At 36.0% G+C, this 23,164-nt stretch overlaps 4 protein-coding genes across 5 annotated transcripts; 1 reads left to right on the top strand and 3 right to left on the bottom strand.

Annotated features, from left to right (window-relative positions):
- Positions 1-65: 65 nt before the first annotated feature.
- On the bottom strand, positions 66-4,436 carry LOC141899511 (uncharacterized). The gene is made up of 8 exons (XM_074785874.1): positions 4,012-4,436; positions 3,822-3,924; positions 2,644-2,801; positions 2,408-2,479; positions 2,138-2,299; positions 1,936-2,056; positions 1,725-1,849; positions 66-1,505 (listed from the first exon to the last, which is right to left on the bottom strand). The coding sequence occupies exons 1-8, from the start codon at positions 4,092-4,094 to the stop codon at positions 1,298-1,300; spliced, it is 1,032 nt and encodes a 343-aa protein (XP_074641975.1). The 5' UTR covers positions 4,095-4,436; the 3' UTR covers positions 66-1,297.
- A 340-nt stretch (positions 4,437-4,776) lies between these two features.
- On the top strand, positions 4,777-14,305 carry LOC141899510 (uncharacterized). 2 transcript variants are annotated; one of them, XM_074785872.1, is made up of 24 exons: positions 4,777-4,833; positions 5,042-5,545; positions 6,084-6,287; positions 6,398-6,522; positions 6,628-6,738; positions 7,130-7,312; positions 7,394-7,439; positions 7,570-7,628; positions 7,712-7,918; positions 8,004-8,093; positions 8,251-8,385; positions 8,475-8,527; positions 8,653-9,044; positions 9,121-9,239; positions 9,323-9,484; positions 9,562-9,665; positions 9,739-9,832; positions 9,923-10,096; positions 10,188-10,564; positions 10,779-10,926; positions 11,003-11,143; positions 11,484-11,557; positions 11,641-11,836; positions 12,223-14,305. In XM_074785872.1, exons 2-24 carry the CDS (start codon positions 5,059-5,061, stop codon positions 12,349-12,351), a joined length of 3,810 nt encoding a protein of 1,269 aa, XP_074641973.1. In that variant the 5' UTR covers positions 4,777-4,833; positions 5,042-5,058; the 3' UTR covers positions 12,352-14,305. The 2 variants fall into 2 exon arrangements, with proteins under 2 accessions (XP_074641973.1, XP_074641974.1); XM_074785873.1 differs by lacking the exon at positions 6,628-6,738.
- A 114-nt stretch (positions 14,306-14,419) lies between these two features.
- On the bottom strand, positions 14,420-15,400 carry LOC141898259 (putative G-protein coupled receptor 139). The gene has a single exon (XM_074784087.1). It carries the CDS (start codon positions 15,398-15,400, stop codon positions 14,420-14,422), a length of 981 nt encoding a protein of 326 aa, XP_074640188.1.
- A 2,512-nt stretch (positions 15,401-17,912) lies between these two features.
- On the bottom strand, positions 17,913-22,786 carry LOC141898470 (sodium- and chloride-dependent glycine transporter 2-like). Its single transcript, XM_074784382.1, has 15 exons — positions 22,677-22,786; positions 21,842-22,052; positions 21,432-21,563; positions 21,157-21,336; positions 20,957-21,005; positions 20,570-20,702; positions 20,337-20,471; positions 19,945-20,048; positions 19,746-19,870; positions 19,556-19,671; positions 19,310-19,441; positions 18,980-19,079; positions 18,800-18,900; positions 18,547-18,711; positions 17,913-18,420 (listed from the first exon to the last, which is right to left on the bottom strand). The coding sequence occupies exons 1-15, from the start codon at positions 22,713-22,715 to the stop codon at positions 18,223-18,225; spliced, it is 1,920 nt and encodes a 639-aa protein (XP_074640483.1). The 5' UTR covers positions 22,716-22,786; the 3' UTR covers positions 17,913-18,222.
- Positions 22,787-23,164: the final 378 nt, after the last annotated feature.

The raw sequence follows: 23,164 nt of genomic DNA, 5'->3' as shown, positions 1-23,164 counted from the left end.
AATGTACAAAAAGATAACATAACAGCCAAATAAAAACAAATAGCTTTTAAATAAATTCACCCAGTAATACGTATACTCAAGTACTTTTAAGTACTTGATAATAATTTTAAATCAAATGTAAAAATGGGGTCCATTTTAATAAAGCAAGACGTTCTGATATAATTTAGAAATCTCTTAACACGGTTAAGTAACAATATGACAACAGAAAACAAGGTATATATTGCACAAAAAATACTAAAATATAAAAGAAACGTTGATATTTGATCGTTACGCAATAGACAGATCACAATTTTACCGTTGTTTGAAAGACACGAGACCATACCGATATATCATGAGCTGCAGTATTTTCTAATTTAAGAGATCGTTAATGAACTAAATATGACTGTCCGACAAAATTATATGGTTTTTAGCACAGTAAACAGGGTCCGATCTAAGCAATGAAAGCCACTTGCCCGGGGGCAAGCATATCTGAAATTTCCCTTCTGCTTCTTGCCCTAAACAGGCAGTCTGATTGGTGGCATTATCATCCGTTGTATCCAGTGGGAAAAAAAGCTTTGAGACTTGAAATTGCACTAGCCCGGGGGACAGGTGATAAATGATAACCTACTTGCCCTGATAATATACTTGTCCCGGGCAATCGGACAAGTGCTTAGATCGGACCCTGGTAAATATAAGATTGGAGATATGTTTCCTTTTGACTCATCAATGCATAAGAAGATAAAAATATTTCATCATTCTGTCTGATAAGCACGAAGTACCGTACCTATATGATATGTATGTAAAATGTGGACAAATGCTTATTCTTGCTTTTAGGATCACTGACTTCGATTGAGACTAGAAATAGTTTCAAGTGATTATGATCACTGATCTAACTACACACAGCAAAACTACACAAACATCAACACAGATTATTACAGCAAACATTTACGCCTGCATTGTATAACAAACAGGCTCCCTACAGATCAGTCATTCCTGGATATAAGTTTTGAAGGAGAAATTTCGAGGAAGCCCTTGCATCACTTTCTCATCCCTATTTCTGTAGGCTCCTTCGAAAGCGGCACTGTTTATCTTCATAAACCATTGATTCGATGGTTTTGTAAGCAAATTTCTATCAAGTTTTCAAAGGGGTAGTCTACTGTACAACTACAAACTAGACAAAAATTTCTAAAATTGCCTATTTCTGAAAATTGAAGGAGTTTTGGGAATTTTTCTTTCGAATTAAAGGAAGTTCCAAGCACCTTTTAAAAGTATTTTCAGTTTTGAAGGAGTAGTAGGGACCATGTGCAAGATCAGTCGATCATAAATCAATAACTTTATTTGATTTTTTACTATCACGACGACTGAATACATCCAGGTAAAACGTGCCTCCGTTCCACGTGACGACGATGACAGCAACGCTGAGCAGACAACAATGAGCGATGAAATATTCGTACCACAGACGCGTGAGCAATGTAGTGAACAATCCCATTAGCCAGTTATACATGAGAAATAACCAGATTTTACCCCTGAAATACAGATTGAAATGCTGAGTATAATACTAGGAAAGTTAGGTAGTTAGTTTACAGTACACAACAAAATCCTTGATTTTTCAGTTGGTTTCAAGAGACATTTCTATGAGCCGTTTTTAAAACTGATTCTCAAATTTCAAATACTCTTGTAGTTTTTTCTTCATATTGTGGGTTTTTCTTCGATGTTTCCCAGGTTTCAAAAGATGTGTTACTTACTTAGGACCAGCACAATTCAACAATTTTGACGTCCAAGTATTTTCCTTGCTGCTCAAAAATTGGAATGAATCGAGGTATTCCTCGTTTGGTTTGATTATCAGACGCACCACAATGAAATATATAATCTATATAAATATAAATCACCAGTGAATCAATACCAGTTTTCACTTACAGAATCAAATCTCTAATCCGCAAAAATGAAATAACTTACCCCGTGACTGACAAAACACGCAAGGGGAACGGCTACCAACCATAGGAATGATGGTTCACCAAACTTTGGTACGAATGAATCATACCAAAACGCTGAGGTGATTTCTGGATACCACCGGATACTGAAACAAGAAATATCAGTCACAGTATTATAGAGAAAGCAATCTATTACCTTAATCATCGGCGGCCATATTCTTACATACCAGAATGTCAGAAACGGTGGTAGAATGTGTATATACGTGGAGATCAGTTTGTCGATATCATGGAAAACAAGAGAATTACGAAATATGACTACAGCCGATATAAGAGGTCCATTAGCCATACCGAATACAACGCTAAACACATCTGCATGATATGGACAAGCCCTAAAAATAAACAACAATCCCGCAGTTTGAACCTGCTACTCATGAATTCATCAATTTGAAAAGATCGATTCCAGTAACCGAAATTATCATTAAGACTACTGAACTTACCAGATAAATATGAATAAGAATGTATTACAGAAATAACAGAAATCTATTAAAAAGAAGTGCCATTTCCATTTCCTGAAATATACAGCAAGCGAACCATTGAAACAATATTTACTATTGATATAATAATGCGCCTTAAAGATGAAATGAGTTGAGAGACAATCAACAAATGAAACTGATGCTGTATGTAATTTCAAAGATTTCATAACGATTTCAAAATAAGCCTCAAGAATACTTACACATACATAATTATTCTTATGCTCAGTAAGAATGGAGTAGCTATTGCGTAATAGTACGGTACTATCCATTGTTTAGCTGATACGCCATAAGCTAACACTATAAGGGTTATTACCGATATCAAATAGACAAGTTTCTCCATTATTTGCTTATAGACAATCTAAAACAAATTGAAATTCTTATATTAGCTCAGAATCAATCAGTATGTACATACTGAGGGGTAATTCATTTATCATGTACGCACGTATAAGGTATGGTCAATTCTCTGAGTTACAGATTTATTTAGGTGTATTGGTACGATAACCACACTCAAACATGGTGAACAGATGATAAGATAAAAACCCACTATAACACGTGACGATGATCTCTAGTGTGAGATCGAAACATCGTTTTCTTATATTTTAGATTGTTTCAATTAATTAATTCTCGATTTTAGATTTCTTTTAATTTGTAAATAGTGGGTTTTTATCTTATTAATAGGTGTATTATTGTATATATATGTATAGAATCTGTATGCAACAGTTGGGGTTGGTACATTTTTTTTTAATGAAATTAATCATTTGTAACAACCTTAGTTGTTTATTGTTAGAGTTAATGGGTTTTGCTGCGGCTGTTTATTGAGTGGGCTCGATTAACACACAAATGAATAACATTTTACAACAATACATCAATTAATGGTAATTATTAGTGTACCGGTAGGCCTTTCTTTTTTCAGTGAAGCTCATATGAGACAGGCAAGGCCGAGTCACGTGAGAAATATAATACCTTTGTCAAACTTGGGTTTCTGTGCTTGCAACAATTTGCTATTGCACGCAAACAAGATTTTCGTTCGCCTGGCAATTGCAGACGTTTTGTGTACGTATGAAATGAATGACACCTGATCCATAACTAGTCAGTAACCTGACTGTGGTTTAGTTTCACGATCGGATATTTTGACAAACCACACAACCCATCCAATTATAAAAAGCTTACCACCAACGATTAGGTAACTAACTATTGTCCTATATACCTGTTTGATCCAACTGGTAGGCTTTAATTAAAGAATGAAATACATAGTCATTTTGTATCAAAATCATGCTGAAAAACTAACTCTAAGTACTATTGTTAATACAACTATTATGGTGCAGGTCTGACGATGCTTTCCCCTGTAAATGCTTATGGCTAAAAAATGATTACTTACAGGCACAGCTAAATCGATGTGATCACTGCTTTCCGTCGACTGGACTGAGATATCTGGTGTTTGGTTAATCGCGCAATGCGTTCCATTTTCTTGGGCGTTGGGTCTAAAAAATAAAGAAGAAAATCATTCACCTCCCTGCAAGACTTAGGTGGATTTTTTTTGGCACAAAAAACCAATCATTTGAAATTACCTCGAGATTTTTCCATCTCTTGATATTTCACCGAGCTGTATATCGACCATTGTATTTTGATTGTTGTTTTTGGTTCCAGTCATTGTTATCCAGCTGCATGCGTAACAATTATTTCCAAGATTTAATGAATTGAGATTTACAATACTCCTACACACATGCCATTAAAAATGCAGTCCCAGCTGTTACGTTAATGTTGCGTATTCGAGTACATCAAAGTTAAAAATGGTACATGTACATCGCCGCTCACAGTTCTAGGCCAATCCGTAAGTAAAAATAAATGCAATAACAGGAAATCCGACGACACGCCCGCCTTGCTTCCTTCGGTTTGATATACAACTAAAAATTCTAGATCCCTTGTTTCATTGTTAACGTATCACTTCAGACGAGTCACGAAACTGAAAGGGGCAGTAAGCACAACATTGTGTAAAGACTTTCTTCCTTCTTCTCGAAGACTTTCTCTTAATCACTTCTATTATATTATTATTATTGCTGCCTGGTCTGGTTTGGTAATCACATTACAAACAATTCATTGTGCCTCTGAAATAGTCGATGTTCTGATAGAAACTATGTTAGCATTGTGTCTAAGGAGTCTAAACTGAGCGATGAAGTATTTAAAACCACATATTTTGCCCCTCAACTACACAAATGAAACCATAAAAAATGAAACAATGTCAATTGTTTCAATTCAATTCAAAAATTTATTCCCTTAGGCCTTAAAACAATTCAATTAAGTTTTATTGATATAGATGGCAGCACCATCGGTGGCGATACAAATCACTACGATTTTTAAAAACTTTCTCGCTCACTATCGGATCTGATTAGGTAGGTTCTGGGCATTATTGAATTTTATGATTATCCTGCAATTATTCTATATGAACGCCACTTTCGAGGTGACTAAATACCAATGTTAATTGAGAAAAAGAACTTTCTCAACCTGAATTAAGAAATCCCTCACTGACTCACTAGTCACTTGCCAGGGCAGTGGGAGCTGCCTAAGTTACTTGTTTCATTTATATCCTCTGTATTTCAGATCCTGGGAAATAGAAGATGAGTGATATACAAAAACTGAATACGACCGATCCTTCACCGGCGACATTTCTCGATATGATGAACAACCCGTCGTGCATGTCGCGAGCCGGTGTGGTTCTCGGGCTCGATGTTTCGGCATTGCCTCCACCAAAACGTCGAGTCATTCAAACCAACGAGGCACCGCCGTCTCATAGACGTCGAAATAGTTATTCGGGAAGCCATTCTTCGACTCCCAGTCCGCATCGTTCACCGCTGAAAATCTTACACCTTTCACCCGAACACTTGCTACAAAATCACGGCGATTTTCATCGTCGACATCCTATGATGAACGCTGATATTTCGCGTGAAGATTTCGTCAAAGCTATAAATTTCGATCAGCTGCAGAATTTGAAGAATTCCAGTCCGTCGAAAAAGCATGAATTCTTACCGTATACCAGCCCTCGGAAAGTTGCTTCCGTGTGCGGCGATTCTGAGCACATTGTGTCTTCTCATTTTCAAAGAACAAGTAATTATCATTCATTTTGCACTTGCACGCCAAAGTCTTCCAAATTTTTTGGTATTTGAACATGGACTTTTTTTTAACCCATTTGGCACTTAAGTCCCAGCAGGCTTTTACATTTTCTTTTTTTACCGTTCGTTTGTCCGTAGACGGGATCGAGTTATTTTGTGAAGTTTTAAAGATTCTTTTATGGATTTTCTTGATATTTGGTTTATACATGTGTCTTCCTACCCTTGACACGTCTGCAGCCCAATTATGGCCAGATCAGATTCAAGATAGCTGTTTAGTTTCAAACGCAAGGAAATATTTTTATAACAGTTTCAAAAACATTGAAATGAAGAGTAGTGAAATTAAATTTTTGAAATGATATATTCAAAATTCCAAAACAGCAAGCCAGTTGAAACATAATTGGCCTTCATTGCAGCTGTAAACTTGATATGACTTTTGAAGATTTTGTCAAATTGGTTCCATTAGTTTTTCTCAAAAGGACAACGAAGTATTTGCCTCAAAAGATATAAACATCCTGTGAATTTTGCAATTTCAGCTTCGATGGAGATGCTCGACCAGCAGCAGAAAGTCGAACAAGCCCGACTTCTTGAACGCTTTAAAATGATGCGCGAAATACAACGTCAAGAACAAGAACGCCTAATGAAACAACAAGAACAACAATTGGAGCTGTTACGTTTAGAACAGGAACGAGCTCACTATTTACTCCTGAAACAAAGAGAGGAATCGTGGAATAAAGCAGGTGATTCATTTGATAAAATAATAATGGATAAACCCAGCGATTCATTCAAAATACTTGAAATATTGATTTCAGTGTAACATATATTTTAACATATCTTCAATCTGATATAGGTTATACTGGTAGCCCTCATCACAGCCCACAGAAACCATCTCACTTTACTAGTCCGCAAAGACATAGAAGTCCGACTAAACTTTATGGACATATGACGTCGCCAAATCATCATATCTATCCTTCGGTAAGATTATATAGAAACTATCGAGGCCTTTTTTTGGGTATATTCGGTGCTTGTTCCCTGCTTACATCCTTCAATCCGACCACCGCGATACATTGATTTTTATAGAATCAAAAGGACGTTTATTTGGGCCAAGAAGTTTGCGGTGAAGGTGAAAGTGGTAGCGTTATCAGTGATTTTCATCCCCTACCCGATACAGCCTCGGAGGCTAGTGAACAGGTGTGTAATCCTATACCCACCCTGAGAATGTGTTTGTACCATAAAGACCTGGTTTTATGTTCATCTTTCTCTCAGCCAAGTTTCATTTAATCTACCATTGCTTGCATGATTGCATATATAAAAGGTTGTTGTTTAAATTACTTGGATTTTCTCAGGGAAAATAGATGGAAGGGCGAAGGGAAGAAAGGTTTTAGAAAAAGGTTTTAGAAAAAAAAGTTTACTATCACAGACCTTTTTTAAATGGACTGGAAAAAATAGAAATAATCTTACATTGGTGATCACTTTTTCATTTTTGCTTTAGAATATCTGGTGTATGTAATATAATATAATATTCAGATTAAGCAGAAAAACCAGCCCCTATCAGAGAGTGTATATTTATTCATTCTGCCAGGTAATGATGCATAGAGAACTAGAAGATATGGAAAATGATGCGGAAACAATGATGCAAGCTTATGGACGTTCTAGAATACTGACCGGATTAGCACAACCACAACTAGCAACTGAACAGATTAACCAGTTCATTGAAGATGAATCGGATATTGATAAAATTGACGAAGAACAAGAATCTGTAGAGGTTTGTTGTTTCTGATGATATCTGAGAAAGTAATGTAGTATCTTCAGATTTAAGTTCTTTCATGTGTTATGTCTTTTTCAGTTGCCAATGGAAAAAGAAAATGGTCTTGATGATAAACCAGTTGCAGGTAATTGAAATACAATGCTTGTGTTGCTTGGCCAACTTTAATCAATAATAGGAATAATAGACAGTCAGCTAAAAAATCTAATCATCTAAACTTTTCTAGTTGTCATTTAGGAATCGATGTCTATTTTCAGGAACAGTTAAAACATTCGAACAGTTATTAGAGGAACAGTTAAAACTTGAAGAAGAAAGGGTAAAAATCTCATGATTCTAGATTTTGTTGCCCTGTTTGATGAAAAATGCCAAATTTTATAATGAAAGACAAATTGTTCATAGGTAAAGAATGTTGGGAGTAGTGAAACTTCTAAGACGAAATATACACCGACTCAAAAACGCTTCCTAAAGAAAGGTCAAGGTATTGCGAGGTTCAATCAACCCATTCTTAAACGCCCTGTCCCGACACGTCGTAAAAATAGTCAATCTATGAAAACAAATCAAATTGTTATTGACAAAAAGCCAACAACTACAGAAAATGATAAAAAGGTATGTAGTGATTTTGTTTAGATTATAGTGTTTATTCTATTTTTACATATTTTTGATGGAAATGAGATTGTTTTATATTTCATAGACCGTGAAATCAGCACAGATTGCCTTAAAACCAACAATAACTACTGCTGAATCTACAACAAAGCCGGCTGATTGGAATATTGAAAATAAGGTAATACAACATAATTCATATCAGACCAATAAATACCATTCATGTTCACATAGAGTGTGTAAATGATTAGGAACCAACTCATTTTCACTATACGTTCATTGCTAAGTTCTATGAAAACTCAAGCTGTCATTTTCGTCTGCAATTGACTTGCTTCCAGGATGAGATAGATGAACTGGAAGAATTTGAGTTGTTGGAACAGTACGCTGACCATCCTTCATTTCAAAGTGATGCTTCGTTCGTTCAACGTGTAATCGCGCCAAAATCGGCATCAGAACAAAACAAACAAGAGCAGGTAAGTTCAATGCTCATTCGTATGCTCAATTTCTGGATAGAAAGCTTTTTGTTTTGATTAAATTGTATGACTTTTTTTAATCTATAAAGGAAATGACCGCATTCCAGAAGTATCTAGAGAGTAAAGACCTCCATGGAGAAAGGTATGTTTTCTGAAATCTTAATCTACTTAGTCCATTGCTAGAAAACTTTCTCAAGTGAAAGTTGATAAAATGAACATGTACCCATATATCTTAGTAGCATGAACATTTTGTTTTGGTATTCACAGTGATATTGAAGAAAGTGAATCGGATGAAAGTTCAGATGATGAAGCAGTTCAAACTGACGACCTGAATCCTGTATTTCAACCAGATGAGCATCGAGTCTTACCCACGTGTCTACAGCGTAAAGTGGCCACAAAACAGGGCAACAACAATCAACAAGTTCTGCAAATTGTCGATAAAGAAGTCATGAATGGTGAAAAGGATGATGCTGTTGATGATGAAGACGGCGATGAAAAGGACTCATTCGTAGATGCTGTTTGCGATGATGAGAATAATGAGAATGAAGCAGATGAGTTTGATGATGAAGATGAATGGGGTGATTTTAACAATGATGAGAGTCTTGTATTTAAGAATGGTCCGATGGATGTCTCCACTCCTGTCGAGAATCAACAAATAGGTAAAATACTATTATCTTAGAAGTAGTTTTTGATATCATGAGCTCGGACTATATTCAATGTTCATTTGTGTTTTAGGTTTATTGATTAACGAGAATGACAATAAAATACCGGACAGTCCACCAACATCTACATTAATGACAAAACTATTCCCTAAACTCAAACCCCCGAAGCCAAAACCAACTCCAGAAGAAAACGTAAGTCAGATGATTCATATCAATAGTCATTCTCTATTCAGTGTCAGGTCGTTCATGTTTATAAGGATCTTTTTGAATTTTAGAAAATACAGCAGAAATTAGAAGCTGCTCGTCAACCAAACCCGCCTGTTGATGGCGCTATGTCCAAGGCATTACGGGATAAATTGATGGAACTTGAGAATGAAATAGAACGATTTCAAACTGAAAATGCTTGCCTCATTAAACTGAAGAAGGAAAGAGAAGAGGTACGATCATAGAATCTTTTGTCCTGGTTTGATTTGCATGACCTGAAACATTTAGACATTTCTTTTAATACTTGAAGGGTTTGGAGAAACTGAAGAAAGAAATGGCCGAATTTGAAAAACAAAAGGATGAAGAATTGAAAAATCTACATGAATTTAAAGAACAAGAGATGAAGAAGATAAAGTAAGCATTTTCAATAGAATGGAAATGATTATGGTTTTCAAAAAATTACGATATTGATGTTGCCGTTTTTCAGGAAAGAGCGTAAACTTTTCGAAAAGTATCAGAAGGAATCTCGTGCAATTCCAGACAAGAGAGACAGAGAGGAGATCGAGACATTACGATTACAGGTTTGTGTCTATAATCAACTTCTCAAAAACATTAACAAAGTAAGATTTGATTGGTAAAAATGGCTTTTCGTGTTTGTTTCGTTGATATAGCTGGCTGACCTGCAGGAAGAAATGAAGAGAAAAGAATCGCGCTGGACGTCGAATAGCAATCGCCAACGAAATCGTATCGAACAGTTAGAACAAGAGACAGTTGAACTGAGAGACGAGATTCGTATACTAGAGAAAAAACGATTGGAACTCTGGCAAAAACAGGAAAATATAAAGGTCTGTTTCAGTAAATTGTCAAAGGTTTATTCTTTAGGTATTGAACAGTTACAATGACTTTTTAATGTTGTTTAATTGTCCGTGTTTTCAGAATGATAAAAGCGAAATTCCAGTTTTGAAGAAACTTGAAAGTTCTACTGGAAGTAATGAGTCGAAGCTTCATAAACCGACAAATAGTAACATTCGATTAACATTGCAGAAACCTAACAGCACCACCTCACAAAAACCAGCTCAAACCACCTTGCAAAAACCAGTTCAAACCATGACTACTTCATTGGCTGTGATAAACGGCAAACCACCTTCCGTAGTTGTAACGAAGCAACTGACACGAGTTAAAACAGCCGCACCAACGAGAGAACAGATTCTACGCGGAAGTGTCGAAATGGAAGATAGAGATGATAGCGATGGCGATGACGCCGAAGCCGAGGAAGTTCCCAGAACAAACATTTCTCTGATGAATTCATGCAGGTTAGTGATCGATTTTACTCAGATTCTTTTGAAAGATCCTGAACTCAGTTTCCCATCATATAATAGTGGATAGGTTAAGACTCATTCTGATTCCTCGTGAGGTCGAATTTAAATTTTATCATGAGGAAATAATGTTTGCTTCTGAAATAAACTGCTTCGATGATCAAGTCCGGTCTTCATGAGTAACAATCTTATTTTGTGTCCTTGGTTTTAGTGGTACTCAGTTGAATTTACCCGACAGTTTGAAAATCATCGAGAGGAAAACCATCCCTCGTAAATGTCAGACGCATTTCAGTCTCGACACGGCTTGTATTGATAAAGGAGATTTACAGTTTGAGGAAGTTCGACATAAAGATGGAAAGGTAGAAAATAATCCGGCGTCAGAGTTCCAGTTAAAGATACGGCGTAATTCACCTCTTCTATTTTGACTATTTTCAGCGTGAACGAATTTATTCAAATGGCGCTCGAGAGATCATATTTGTGAATGGAACGCGGAAAGAAATATCTCCTGATGGACAATCGGTTATCGTTTCGTTTTTCAACGGCGATATCAAACAAGTTATGCCCGATAAAAGAGTGGTAGGTAAAAACTACGCACTTACCTGCAAATCAGGGAGAAGTCAGGGAATTTTCTTTCCTTTAAAGATAATCAGTAAATTTGGTTAAAATGCTAAAAATTGGGGAATTTTGAAAAATTTGTTGATTTACATCAGGTGTATAGTCAAACAGTTTCCATCTTTGTCTTACATATTTGACTGTGTTGATTGATTGGATTCTTAAAAGTCAGTTAAAACAACTAACGCGTCAGGGAAAGAGCAAATCGAAAAAAGTGGCTGCCCTTTACGGGGATGGATTGCAGAAGACATTGCTGTATCGTATTGTAATTCTGATCATGTTGACGGTTTGTGTGTTATTTTAGGTGTATTATTACGCAGACGCACAGACAACTCACACTACTTATCCAGATCAGTTGGAAATTCTTCAGTTTCCAAAGTAAGTACTGATCCTATCGATTGTTAACCCGGCACGAATAACGAGCATTTTTAACAAAACTACTTTCACTGTTATTTCTATAGTAATCAAATAGAGAAGCACTATCCGGACGGAACGAGAGAAATAACATTCCCGGATCATACGATGAAATATCTGTTTCCGAACGGAGCTGAGGAGAGTATATTCGGCGATGGTACGGTGATCCGAGTCGAAGCAAACGGTGATAAAACTATGGAATTCCCGAACGGTCAACGAGAAATTCACTGTCAGAGTTACAAGGTTAGTTTTTCGATAGCTGAATGAAGCAGTTTTGAATTAACCCTATCAGCGCTGACCAATTCTTGCGTTAAAGCGCTGGAGATAAATTGAAAATTTTGGAAAAATCCACCCCAGTTACGGCTTAAATGTGTCTATACCGCAGTGCAGTGTATCATTAGTTCCTAAAGTTTGACAGGTGCTGCCATGTTTCAATAGAGATAATTACTAATTAATGATTCAATTGATACACCAGGATGCTGTATATTAGTGAAGTCCATCACTAATTTTTACACCGCACTGATTACAGTATGTCTTATAGGTATGAATAGGAATATATATGTGGGTGGGTTACTGGTTTATGATGTCATTTTGTGTGTCTAATGCTGACTGATGGTGTTTGTTTGTAGAGAAGAGAATACCCGGACGGTACGGTTAAAACGGTTTATCCCGACGGTCGTCAAGAAACCAGATATTCAGGTGGACGTCTTCGAGTTAAAGATAAAGATGGTACTGTTATAGTCGATCGCAGGTGTTAGCGACACCCGTTCAATGCTTGTAGGTGTTCGCTTGTACTTCTATGTGATATTGTAAATGCGTAAAACTTGGGTAAGTGATGTGTAAAATTTATCCATTTCATTGAGAATCTGAGAAGCTATCAATATTGTAAACAGGCTGCAATCACCTTCCTTAGTTTCGTTTTCGAGTAACTTCATGCATATAAGGAAGTCATGTTGTAGCTACAGCTTGATGAAATGTGAATGTCATCCTATTGGGAATTGGGATTTGTTTTTAAAAGTTCAAATATCATTTGATAGCTTAAGCGTTACTTTAGTTTGTTTATTCATAGACAGTAATCCTATTCCTGTTGCGCTCCTTGTAATCTGTCCAGCTGGCCTGGCTAGAAATATTACCTTATGTTGGATTGCAAATTAGTAAATTCTATACCCATATATACATGTACTGAGGTAGTACTTTAATGCAATTAGCCTCCGTGAGAAAATTTCTGTAAGTAACCTTAATAAACATATTCATATGTAGGGTTGAGTCGTAACGTTGTAAGTCCTTCTATTTCATGAAGTTCATAGACTGACTATAAATATTATAAATAGTTTCTCAGAATCTATTGTTCCTAGATAATTAATCGATGCTTGTATAGACTATATAATTCAAGAGTATTAGTTATTAGTAATGGTATGAATGCATTAAAACATTATTTCTACTTAATTCTTATACCAGTATGTAATCTGCGTGTATGAAAAACTGTAACGTAGCTCTAGAGAGTCATGGTTACAGATGATGTGTGTAGAGTTTTAAAAACTTAAAGCGATAAGTACCAGTTATAAGTATTTCCTCTGCATTTTGAGGACTAGGCACTACTTGGTATATTCTAAGGGCTAAAAATAAGTGTGAATTCATGGTTTTGGTCCTGCATTTGGTTTTGCAGTCTTGCATGAATCAAATTCAATAAAACTCTTGAATTTCTCAGATTGTACCAAAATGAGCTGTTTAAGTCCTCGAAGAATTCACACTGTCATTTCATTGTTATTAGCTTTTGAATTTGTTGTCTATCGTTTCCTGCATTTCGCTCAAATCTACGCTGGACGTAAAATACCTCTGTATATAACATAAGCTTTACATGCATTACATCAAAAATACCTCTTTATGTATTTTTGAATATGTTAAAAATGCCAACTGTTCTATGCAAAAATCGTATTTAGTATTATCGTTATATTATCGTATTATTATGAAGTATGATAGAAGTTAGATCTGAAATGTATGTTATGATATGAAATACTGCGGGTGCTGGTTATCTGAATATTGCTTAATTCAGGGAATGTATTTGAATGGTAGTACGCAGTATTCTGGAAGAATTCCCGAACTAGAGTTTACCTTACTGATAAGGTTATGGCTGATTAACTGATTTGTCTGAATGAATGATACTGAAGATGTAATTTTTGTCTAACACTGCCTGTCTGTTAATGTGTCAGAGTTTAGTTGTTCTACCCCGATAGGTTTTCAACTTTTTTCTGCATTTTGAATTGCATTTCAAATTCACTGCCAAAGGTGTTTTCCAATCGGAATTTCGCATTCTCAAATCTAAATATTTTTATCAGAAATTTATTTTTCCGTTCTGTTTCATTTGATCCATTTTGCATTTATGTTTAGTTATTGCCTCTATATACGCGCTGTGTAAACCGCGACTTAATCACATTCATGTTTTAAAGGATTTAGAATCGCGTCCGAATCATGTCACTTGAATTAAAAGAATAATTGTTTGAATCTTAGTCCTTTTCCTTGCATTTGATACAAAAACATGACATTACATATTAATGGTTGGCAACCGAATGCTACTCTATTCCGGTAATAATCTTAAGCAGCGTGAACGGTTAATTTCAGGAGGAAATGTCTTCATGAATTTGTTTTTGGCATACTTGAACATTCCATCATATGGTTTTTGTGAAATTTGCTCAAGATGCGTTATTTTTTGTCTTTGGCTTAGATGAAATAAAAGTCTTCCAGATGAAAAAATCAACGTGTCTTCGTCAATTTTTGAAGGATTTAGGAGTTATTTTGATCCTTCCCGACAATTCCAAAGTATAGGGATTATTTAGATTTACGTGATTTACAAACTGTACAAACAACTATCCTGAGGTTATTTCTGAAGTTGATTGAACTGAGGCAATACAAATAGAAATTCAAAGCCGAATTCAACGTGATTATATTACCTGACACCCAACCGGCCACATTTTCATACCTGGCTCCAACAGTTGAAAGGTCGCCAAACATATCGAACAGATGAAACAATATCACATAAATGATGTAAGGGAAATGCAGGATTAGACAAACAATTGAAATCGTCACCAGAATAAGAGTCAATGACGATTCAACGGCTGATGTAGTGTCCGTTACACTAATTCTATTTCTTTGTTTGGCATTTTTCCTCAAGAAATAGACAATTACGACATTGCATAGACAAATCACACATAATGGCACCCAGACGAGAAACATCAAATTCAGGATATTGTGAAAGCTTGTCTCGGAAGCCGTCTGGCCGATGAAACAATCTTTTCCTATTCCTGGAATGATCCGCATCCCGATTGCCATCATTTGCCAGGTACATCGGGTGATCTGAAACAACACAACTACCAGCAATGAGCAGACGGCTCGGTTCTTCGTACATATTATACGAGCCTTCAAAGGCAAACTAACTGCTATCAACCGGTCCACGCTCATAAAACACAATGTTATGTTAGAGGCAGGACGGCAAAAATAGTTAAACCATATCATAACGCGACAAAACTCCACGGAAAGTACAACTTGACTGAATTGCATCCTCAAGAAATGCACGGGAACGAAAAATATCGTCGTACATAAATCAAAAAATGTCAAAGCAATCGTGTAGACTCCAATCGAAGATTTGTTGTATTGGAAACGGGGATTGAGCAATATTACGAATGCTAGGATGTTTCCTGGGACACCGATCACAAATACTACCGGTAAAAGTCCGAGTTTCATAATCTTTTCCATGATTGCAAGCCATTCGGGAAATTTGTGTTCGTATGTTGAATTTGAAGGTGTAGCCATAACATCCGCGAGCTCGTTTTGACCTCCCATGCACCACTTCCCTAAACTTGGTTTGAATAACTCGTAACAAATACTGAAAATGTTTGACTTGAAACATGAAACTCACTTAGTATATTAAGTACAAGTACATAACAAAAACGCAAGTTAACAGAATTTCGCTCGGTTTCGTCCTTACATAATTTTAGTTTGATTGTGAATTCCTATTTTAACATCGATTTTCCATTTACTGCCATTTGTATAGACGCTGGTGGCAAAATAGTTTTTCGATGATTTGGAAACAAGCCTCCGCGGAAAATAATCACATAGCTCGCAAAAATTACCGCGTAGCAATTTTCAGATGGAGTGGTGGTTGAATAAATCAATTCGAACATGGTGGGAAGGTTTCACGCTATTACAAGCATATCACATCAGTTCTACTTTCTGAAGACTCTAAAGTAAAAAAAGAATGTCTATTCATTTCATTCCAACAGTTCCACCTTGAGCAAGGAAAGAGCTCTACATCTATCTATAGAACTTTAAGCGAAAGTTCTGTGATCTAACAGTAAAAAAGATTTGACCATTCATATTCAACTAGTCGGGAATATAGAACTCATCTATTAAGAAAATATGATATTTTAGTGAGGAACAGTTGTTTATTGATAATATATAGATCATTTATTTTTCAATCCTTTCCATATCTATTAATCATTATCTGATTGATCCTGGTAATAATAAATATATCATCAAGTAAATTCATTGAGACAATACGTTACATCACATTTCATCCATCGCTTTCCGTTATTATTCGAAAGTTAGGCATTTTGAAAAAAATGAAAAAATCAATGAAAAGACTGATTAGATTAATTACAGAATGTAGCCCAGAAGTTCATCCGAAAGTGCGACGAACTGAGGCAATACAAATAAAAGTTCAATGCCGAATTGATCGTCATGAAATGACCAGAAACCCAACCTGCCATATTTCTATACTTAGCTCCAACGGCTGTTATATCGCTATGAAAGTGATTATCAAATATACTGAATATTAAAACATAAATGACGTAAGGCAAATGAAGAATGAGGAACATAAGGGAAATCGTCACCAGAATGACTGTCAATGACGTCTCAACGGCTGATGTATTATTGTCTGCTCCAGTCATTTTATTTCTTTGTTTGGTGTATTTCCTCAAAACATAGATAATTACCACATTGCAAAGAAAAATCACAATCAACGGTACCCAGACAAGAAATATCAGATTCAAAATCTTCTGGAAGCTCGGATTTGAAGCGGTGAAACAGTCTTTACCGATATCAGGAACTGTTCTCATACCAATCGCCATTACCTGGGCTGTGCTTCGCGCAAACTGGAATGCCGTTATTATGCATATAAGAAATACGGCTCGTTTCTTAGTACAAATAACTCGAGCCTTCAAAGGCAAACTAACAGCTATCAACCGATCTACGCTCATTAAACATAACGTTATATTTGAGGCGGGACGACAAAAATAATTTAACCACATCATAAGGCGACAAAATTCCATGGAAAGCACGACTTGACTGAATTGCATTCGCAAGAAGTGCACGGGGACATAGAATAACGTTGTACATAAATCAAAAAATGCTAAAATAATCGTGTAAACTCCAATCGAAGAGTTGTTGTATTGGAAACGGGGATTGAGCAATATTACGAAAGCTAATATGTTTCCTGGGACACCGATCACAAATATTACCGGCAAAAGTCCGAGTTTCATGATTCTTTCCATGATTGTAAGCCATTCGGGAAAGTCAGGTTGGTTTGTTGAATTAGTAGTCATCTTGACGGATCTTTTCCACCTATATCCTAAGAAAGGAATGTCATATGCTGCAGATTGAATGTCTAGCGATAACGAATCGAATACGAATACTTCGTCCAGGGCATCGGGATCAAGTGTCTTACGATTTGCGGCGCAGAAATCACGATTGAAGAGAAAAGTGCCAGATACTGTCGCTTTGATTGAAACGTTCGTTTTCAAAATCATGGCCTTCGTCAATTCAGTCTCAGCACCTCCAGACGATTATTTTTTTATCTAAGTATACGTCAATCAATTCCAACAAACAGTTTGCAGATACCGAAGATTGTCTACAATTTTGCAATTTTGGGATTTGTCGATATATGCTTATTATATTTGCGTCTGTAATTATTATGGTTTCGATAATATTTACGGAAATCGTAGACCAGGCGATAACAACCAGAAAATGATGATGAAAATAAAATTTTTACCGAAGGCAATTTTCACCATATCAAGCGGTTAAATTCTTTTCACTCTATCTATGGTCTATGATTTCAGTAGAAAGTTGACAATAATGTAGAAGCTGCATTTCAATAGATTGAAATGGAGACGAAGAAATACATACATTTGAATATACGTTTATCAAGTCATCGTATTGTGGGATAACCATAAATTTAGGCCATTTTATGCACATTCTTCCTGCATGATCTGAGTACAGTATCGAAGCATATTCATCATAGAAACAAGAAGTATTTCGTATACATAAACATATCTTTGCCTTTATTCTAATTGATTTCGACCAAAAAAACAAAAGGTATGATGTGTCGAGTAGGCAAAATGGATGGATTTTGTATTAATGCAATTTTTCGAATGTAAGATCAGTCCTTTGAGTCAAATGTATACTGAACGTCCCTTGATTTTTCTAGGCATAATATGTTGTCTCAGCGTCATCTTTTTTTTCCAATCAGATGAAGCGTTAGTAAATATAAGTAATTACAAAAATTTTATTCGTTGGAAAGCATAGTGTATATACTTGAAGCCATTTTCCAAAATCTTGAAGTTAATGATCGGAGTTTGTCACTCTGGTTTAGCTATATACGGGTTTTCGATCTGAAGCGGTCTAGCCTTTTCTAACGTGTAGTTAGGATCGAGTTTTCTTTCTTTCATCGCTTTCGTTTGTTGCTCGAGTGTCGCTCGTCTCGATTCATCGCTGTATGCCGGTCCCCATTCCGGCGTTGGTGATATCAAACGTTTCAGTGACTCCTTGCTACAATTCTGCAAAACGGACAATTCAATCAAATAAATATATATATGATAATGAATACATGTATTTCCAAAACATTGCTTCTGATAGGAAATCTTAATTCTGGAATACTCCCTTCCATCATTATAATGTCTTACACTGAAATGATCCGTGTAGAAGAAGAACTGCGTGATGAACACGAGAGGAATGCAGACGACAGACGCGCTTGCGATCAACCATCCGACACTTATAGCCCAATCAGGAAACTGATAGTCACCGTAAGACGCCTGCGTTTGAGATACTGCCGTAAATATCATTATTACCTATATCAACCCATAAATTTAAATTAACATATTTCTTCATTAAATAAGACCAGTGATACAGATATTACCGAACTATGGAAAAACTCACCAACATAAGCAGTGGGGTTATGAATTGCCAACAGACTCTCCAATACAGATTGGGCTTAAATCCAAGCATTAACTTTATATCCTCAGAAAATCTATGGAAACCTAAACGGAACATATGGGTTGGGGTTACCGGTATGTATCGTGATTGTTGAACTTCTAGTAATACGAATTGAATATGTACCGTATATCCAAGAAATTCCAATTGATTCAAGGAAAGCAATCGCCATCAAACCATAGACACCAGCATACCAATCAACTAATGTGAACCAGTATATCCCCGACTTTATGAAATGTAATCGAAGAGCATTATGGGTGTGTTTTCAATGAAAAAATAAATCGTAGGTCTTTTCTGAATTTGAAGGGAACGGCTATGGGCGAGTCATTTGTGACAAAAAATTACCGTGTACTACCGTGTACTAGTAATCCAGCAAGGCCTCCCACTCTAACTATAATTTCATACACTATCCTGCACACCTTGCAAATTTAGAACATAAGTCATATTTGTTTTTACCCTTGTGATGAAAGGAAATCCAATCAGATACATAAGAAAACAGATGATCAGCGTCCACAATGTTCGTTTGGCTCGTAACAATTTTGGATATTCATCGACAAAAGCGCTGATCAAAGCTTCCATCATCGTAAACTAAAATATTTAACAACAAAAACACAATTGTATGAACACAAAATTAACTGTTTTGCAGTTTTTCGTTAAGATTCGAAAAATATCCATTTACTACAATCGAACAACGAGTGATACCTGACTATCGCATCCCAGAGTCAAAATCATGATGAAGAATAGAACGGCAAAAACTGGTGGCACATAAGGCATTCTCGATATACCTTCAGGGTAAGCAATAAACGCCAGTGCTGGCCCTGAAATTTGAAGTGTTTTCAATGTAATACATCGTAAATTGATTTCAGAGAATGATGTTGCGAAAAATATCTACCTGACTTGGATAGATCATCTACTGTTTGGCCGGTGCTATGTGCCATGAAACCCAACATCGAGAAAACGACAAAACCAGCGAAAACACTGGTTCCACAATTGGTCACAGAAACAATGATAGCATCTCTGCAAAATTCAACGAAAATATCAAGGATTTGAAATTCCATATAATCAAAGAACAACAAAACGATAGTCTTCACCTATAGCAGTTGTTATTGAACTTGTTGTAGCTGGCCATCGTCAATAGTCCACCCCAAGCCGGACCGAGCGAATAGAAAATCTGCACCGTCGCCTCTACCCAAACCTGTTTACAACAAAGACAAAGTTGTGTTTGCAATCAATGGCTGGAGACGTTTTAGTTCATAATTAGGAATACAATAACCCAAAAATGCAGGATCTTTGTACACCGTTTGCCTCTAATATCAAATGGACCCTTTGTCTTTACAAGAACGTCCTCATACGGCCTTTGAAGATCGAATTTGGAGGTCTCTATGAAACTGTGGTCAGTGTGGAGACCAGTGGTAGTGACTGGTTTATCCACTTATTCTTCAAGCTTAGTGGCATTTATCTCAATTCAGTACGGTAATCTTACCTGTGGGTTTAGTAGTAACTTCCATTTCGGTGTGATGAAGTACAGGATGCCATCAACTGCCCCTGGTAATGTTACTCCTCTGATTAACAAGATGATAAGCACTAAATATGGAAATGTCGCCGTAAAATAAACAACCTGAAATTGAAACGTAGATTTGTCTTTCATTTTTATCACAACCTTTCGTAATTTAATCCGATTAGCTTTGCTCATTAGGGTTGGATCGTCAAATGTACCTTTCCTGATGATTTTACGCCTTTCGAAAGGGACGCAAACACGATGATCCAAGACAACATCAAACATAATGCCAACTGCCAGCGGACACCACCGGTGTCGTGAAAACCATCTGAACGTTCCAATAAATATCGACTGGAAATTTGAAATGACTGATTAAGTTGATTAAAAGTCAGGTGATTTAAATTTTCGTCAATGAAACGTTTCTGGCAAAAGTAAAAAGATTAATTGATGTTTGAAAGATTGTATTGACTACTTTTGTTTTTCTTGTATACATATATATATATGTATATGCCTAGATAGAGTTAACTTTCTAACGAATGTTTCTGATTTTAGTTGAGTAAGCCTCATCAGGTATATAGACATTACATTTCCCCAGACACACTTACTCCCAGTATTCTTCAGAGGGTGTGACTCTGCCAGTAAGGTTTACACTTCCTTTAAAAGAGATTTGATCGAATAACAATACAGGGACGTATATAAAATTCCGTATAATTTACTTTTATTGTATTATTTTACTCATGTGTACTCGTGTATAGAATCGGCAAGTTAAAAATCATTTTCGTGCTAAATAGGAAAATTCACTGACCAGATCTGACGTCTTCGATAGATGCTCTGTAACAGCGAGGTGTGTTCCAAGTATTGTTGCATGAAGACCATGGAAGTTCGCTAGTCAGCGAGGCAAACAGATAGAAAATGGCGTACGAGATTATCACATTGTAATACGTGCACAAAATCCCAGTTAACATTACCATTCCATATCCTAAACCTTATGTTTCAGCATAGGAAAAAATCATAAACATTTGAAAGTATCTGGACGTCGAGTTTTACTGGGAACAGCACCATTCATTTTCACTACTTTACCTTTGAATAGCGGCAGACATCTCCAGATGGTAATCGGTCCTAGTGAACCAAACTGACCGAGACTCAGCTCCATGAAGAATAGAGGCAACCCTGCTAGAGCTAGGGCTAGAGCGTAAGGTATGAGAAACGCACCTGAAAAAATATCCGTACCGGTTTTTGGCTTAGCTGCGGAAATTTGGATCTCACCATGAAAAAATGTGATAGAATAGTGAGAAAATCTATTTTTCTGTTTTTTTATTTCGCAATAGATTTAAGAAACGTGTCATTTCCCCTCAAATAAAGTTGAGATATATATTCTAGAACATTTATTGGTTTTTTAATTTCATGAAATATGAATTCCCAACTTCGTTCATTCTGAGGTGATCTTTATTGTGGATGGTAAAATTCTGAATTCGGTGGTCAAGACTGACCTCCGCCGTTTCTGTTGCACAAATACGGAAACCTCCAAACATTTCCGATTCCCACGGCATATCCAATACACGATAACAAGAAATCAAATTTTCCAGACCAGTTCTCTCGACTTGGTTCATCTTTATCGGGTACTTGTAAATTACCAGTCTCCACAGCCACCAGATCTATTGGTTTTTCACTGATTATGCTGATAGTATCGCTACCATTTTCCTGAAATTTTTTTGCATTGATTTGAATGAATTTCTTGTTGAAATATACGAAACGCATATTTTTCTATCGTTATTACGAATGCAATAAACGCATTTCGATTGGTGACATGGTGATGTGACTTTAAATTCGTTTTCATTAATTTGTGTGTTGCGTACCGGGTATTCATATGTCCCTTTTATGATACATGTAGTATAAAAGCAAATATATACATTATTACTTAAAGACATCGTTTTTCATCAAATCACGAAAGGTTTTCAAACCCTGAATAAAACAAGTTTATACGTGTATTCATAACGTAACAAATACAAATTGCCTGTAAAACTGTAACATCTTTTTATATTCATGAAGGGTATTGAATACTTAGAATGCAAAGTACATCTACCTGCTGTCTCTATGAATATACAATGTATATTAAATGATTTTCAAAATCAATTTCCAAAATTGAATGATAAATGCTATTCATGTGAATCCGTTTTAAGATTGCGAAAATTATAAGGCATGTCAATAACTCGATTTAATAGACACTGATAAACTAAAATTTTAATTTGATAATTAAATTATTCTAACAAAAATTATTTCTGTGTATAAATGTAAATGGATTTATTTTTGTAAGTATTTTCTAACCTTTCTCTTAGTATCGTCTTCGAATGCTTGATTATCCATTTTTATGCTGGGTTTAGTCGCGCCACAAAGAATCGTCGACTGTGCCCTACCTGATCGCTGGTGTCCTACAAACGACTCTGCGGTTATGATATCCCCGGGGTTTCAAAGTCGTATTATAAACGAACAAAAAAAACCAACAGAGAAAGCACATAGAATTATTTTTTTGTTTTTTATCTATTTTTTTTTGTTTTCTATCAACCGTGATAGCAAAATATTGACGAATTACTGTAAATAAGGAATGGACATATACGGTTTGATAACCATTTCTAGAATATACGCCATCAGAAATAATTTCCTAGATTTTGTCGAGCCGTCGGTAATGACTTGTTAATTCAAATATCATAAGAAACAATTCCATGCGTTTGTTTCGTCTGATTGGGAGAGTGGGTGTCGCCGGTTTGGTGTATTAATGTTAAAGTCCATGAAGTATTCAAACCAGTTTTTCAGTG

This window comes from Tubulanus polymorphus, chromosome 2 (genome assembly GCF_964204645.1).
Source record: "Tubulanus polymorphus chromosome 2, tnTubPoly1.2, whole genome shotgun sequence".
Lineage (NCBI taxonomy): Eukaryota > Metazoa > Nemertea > Palaeonemertea > Tubulaniformes > Tubulanidae > Tubulanus > Tubulanus polymorphus.
Note: the sequence above shows the minus strand (reverse complement) of the source record. Positions and strands in the feature narration are given on the sequence as shown.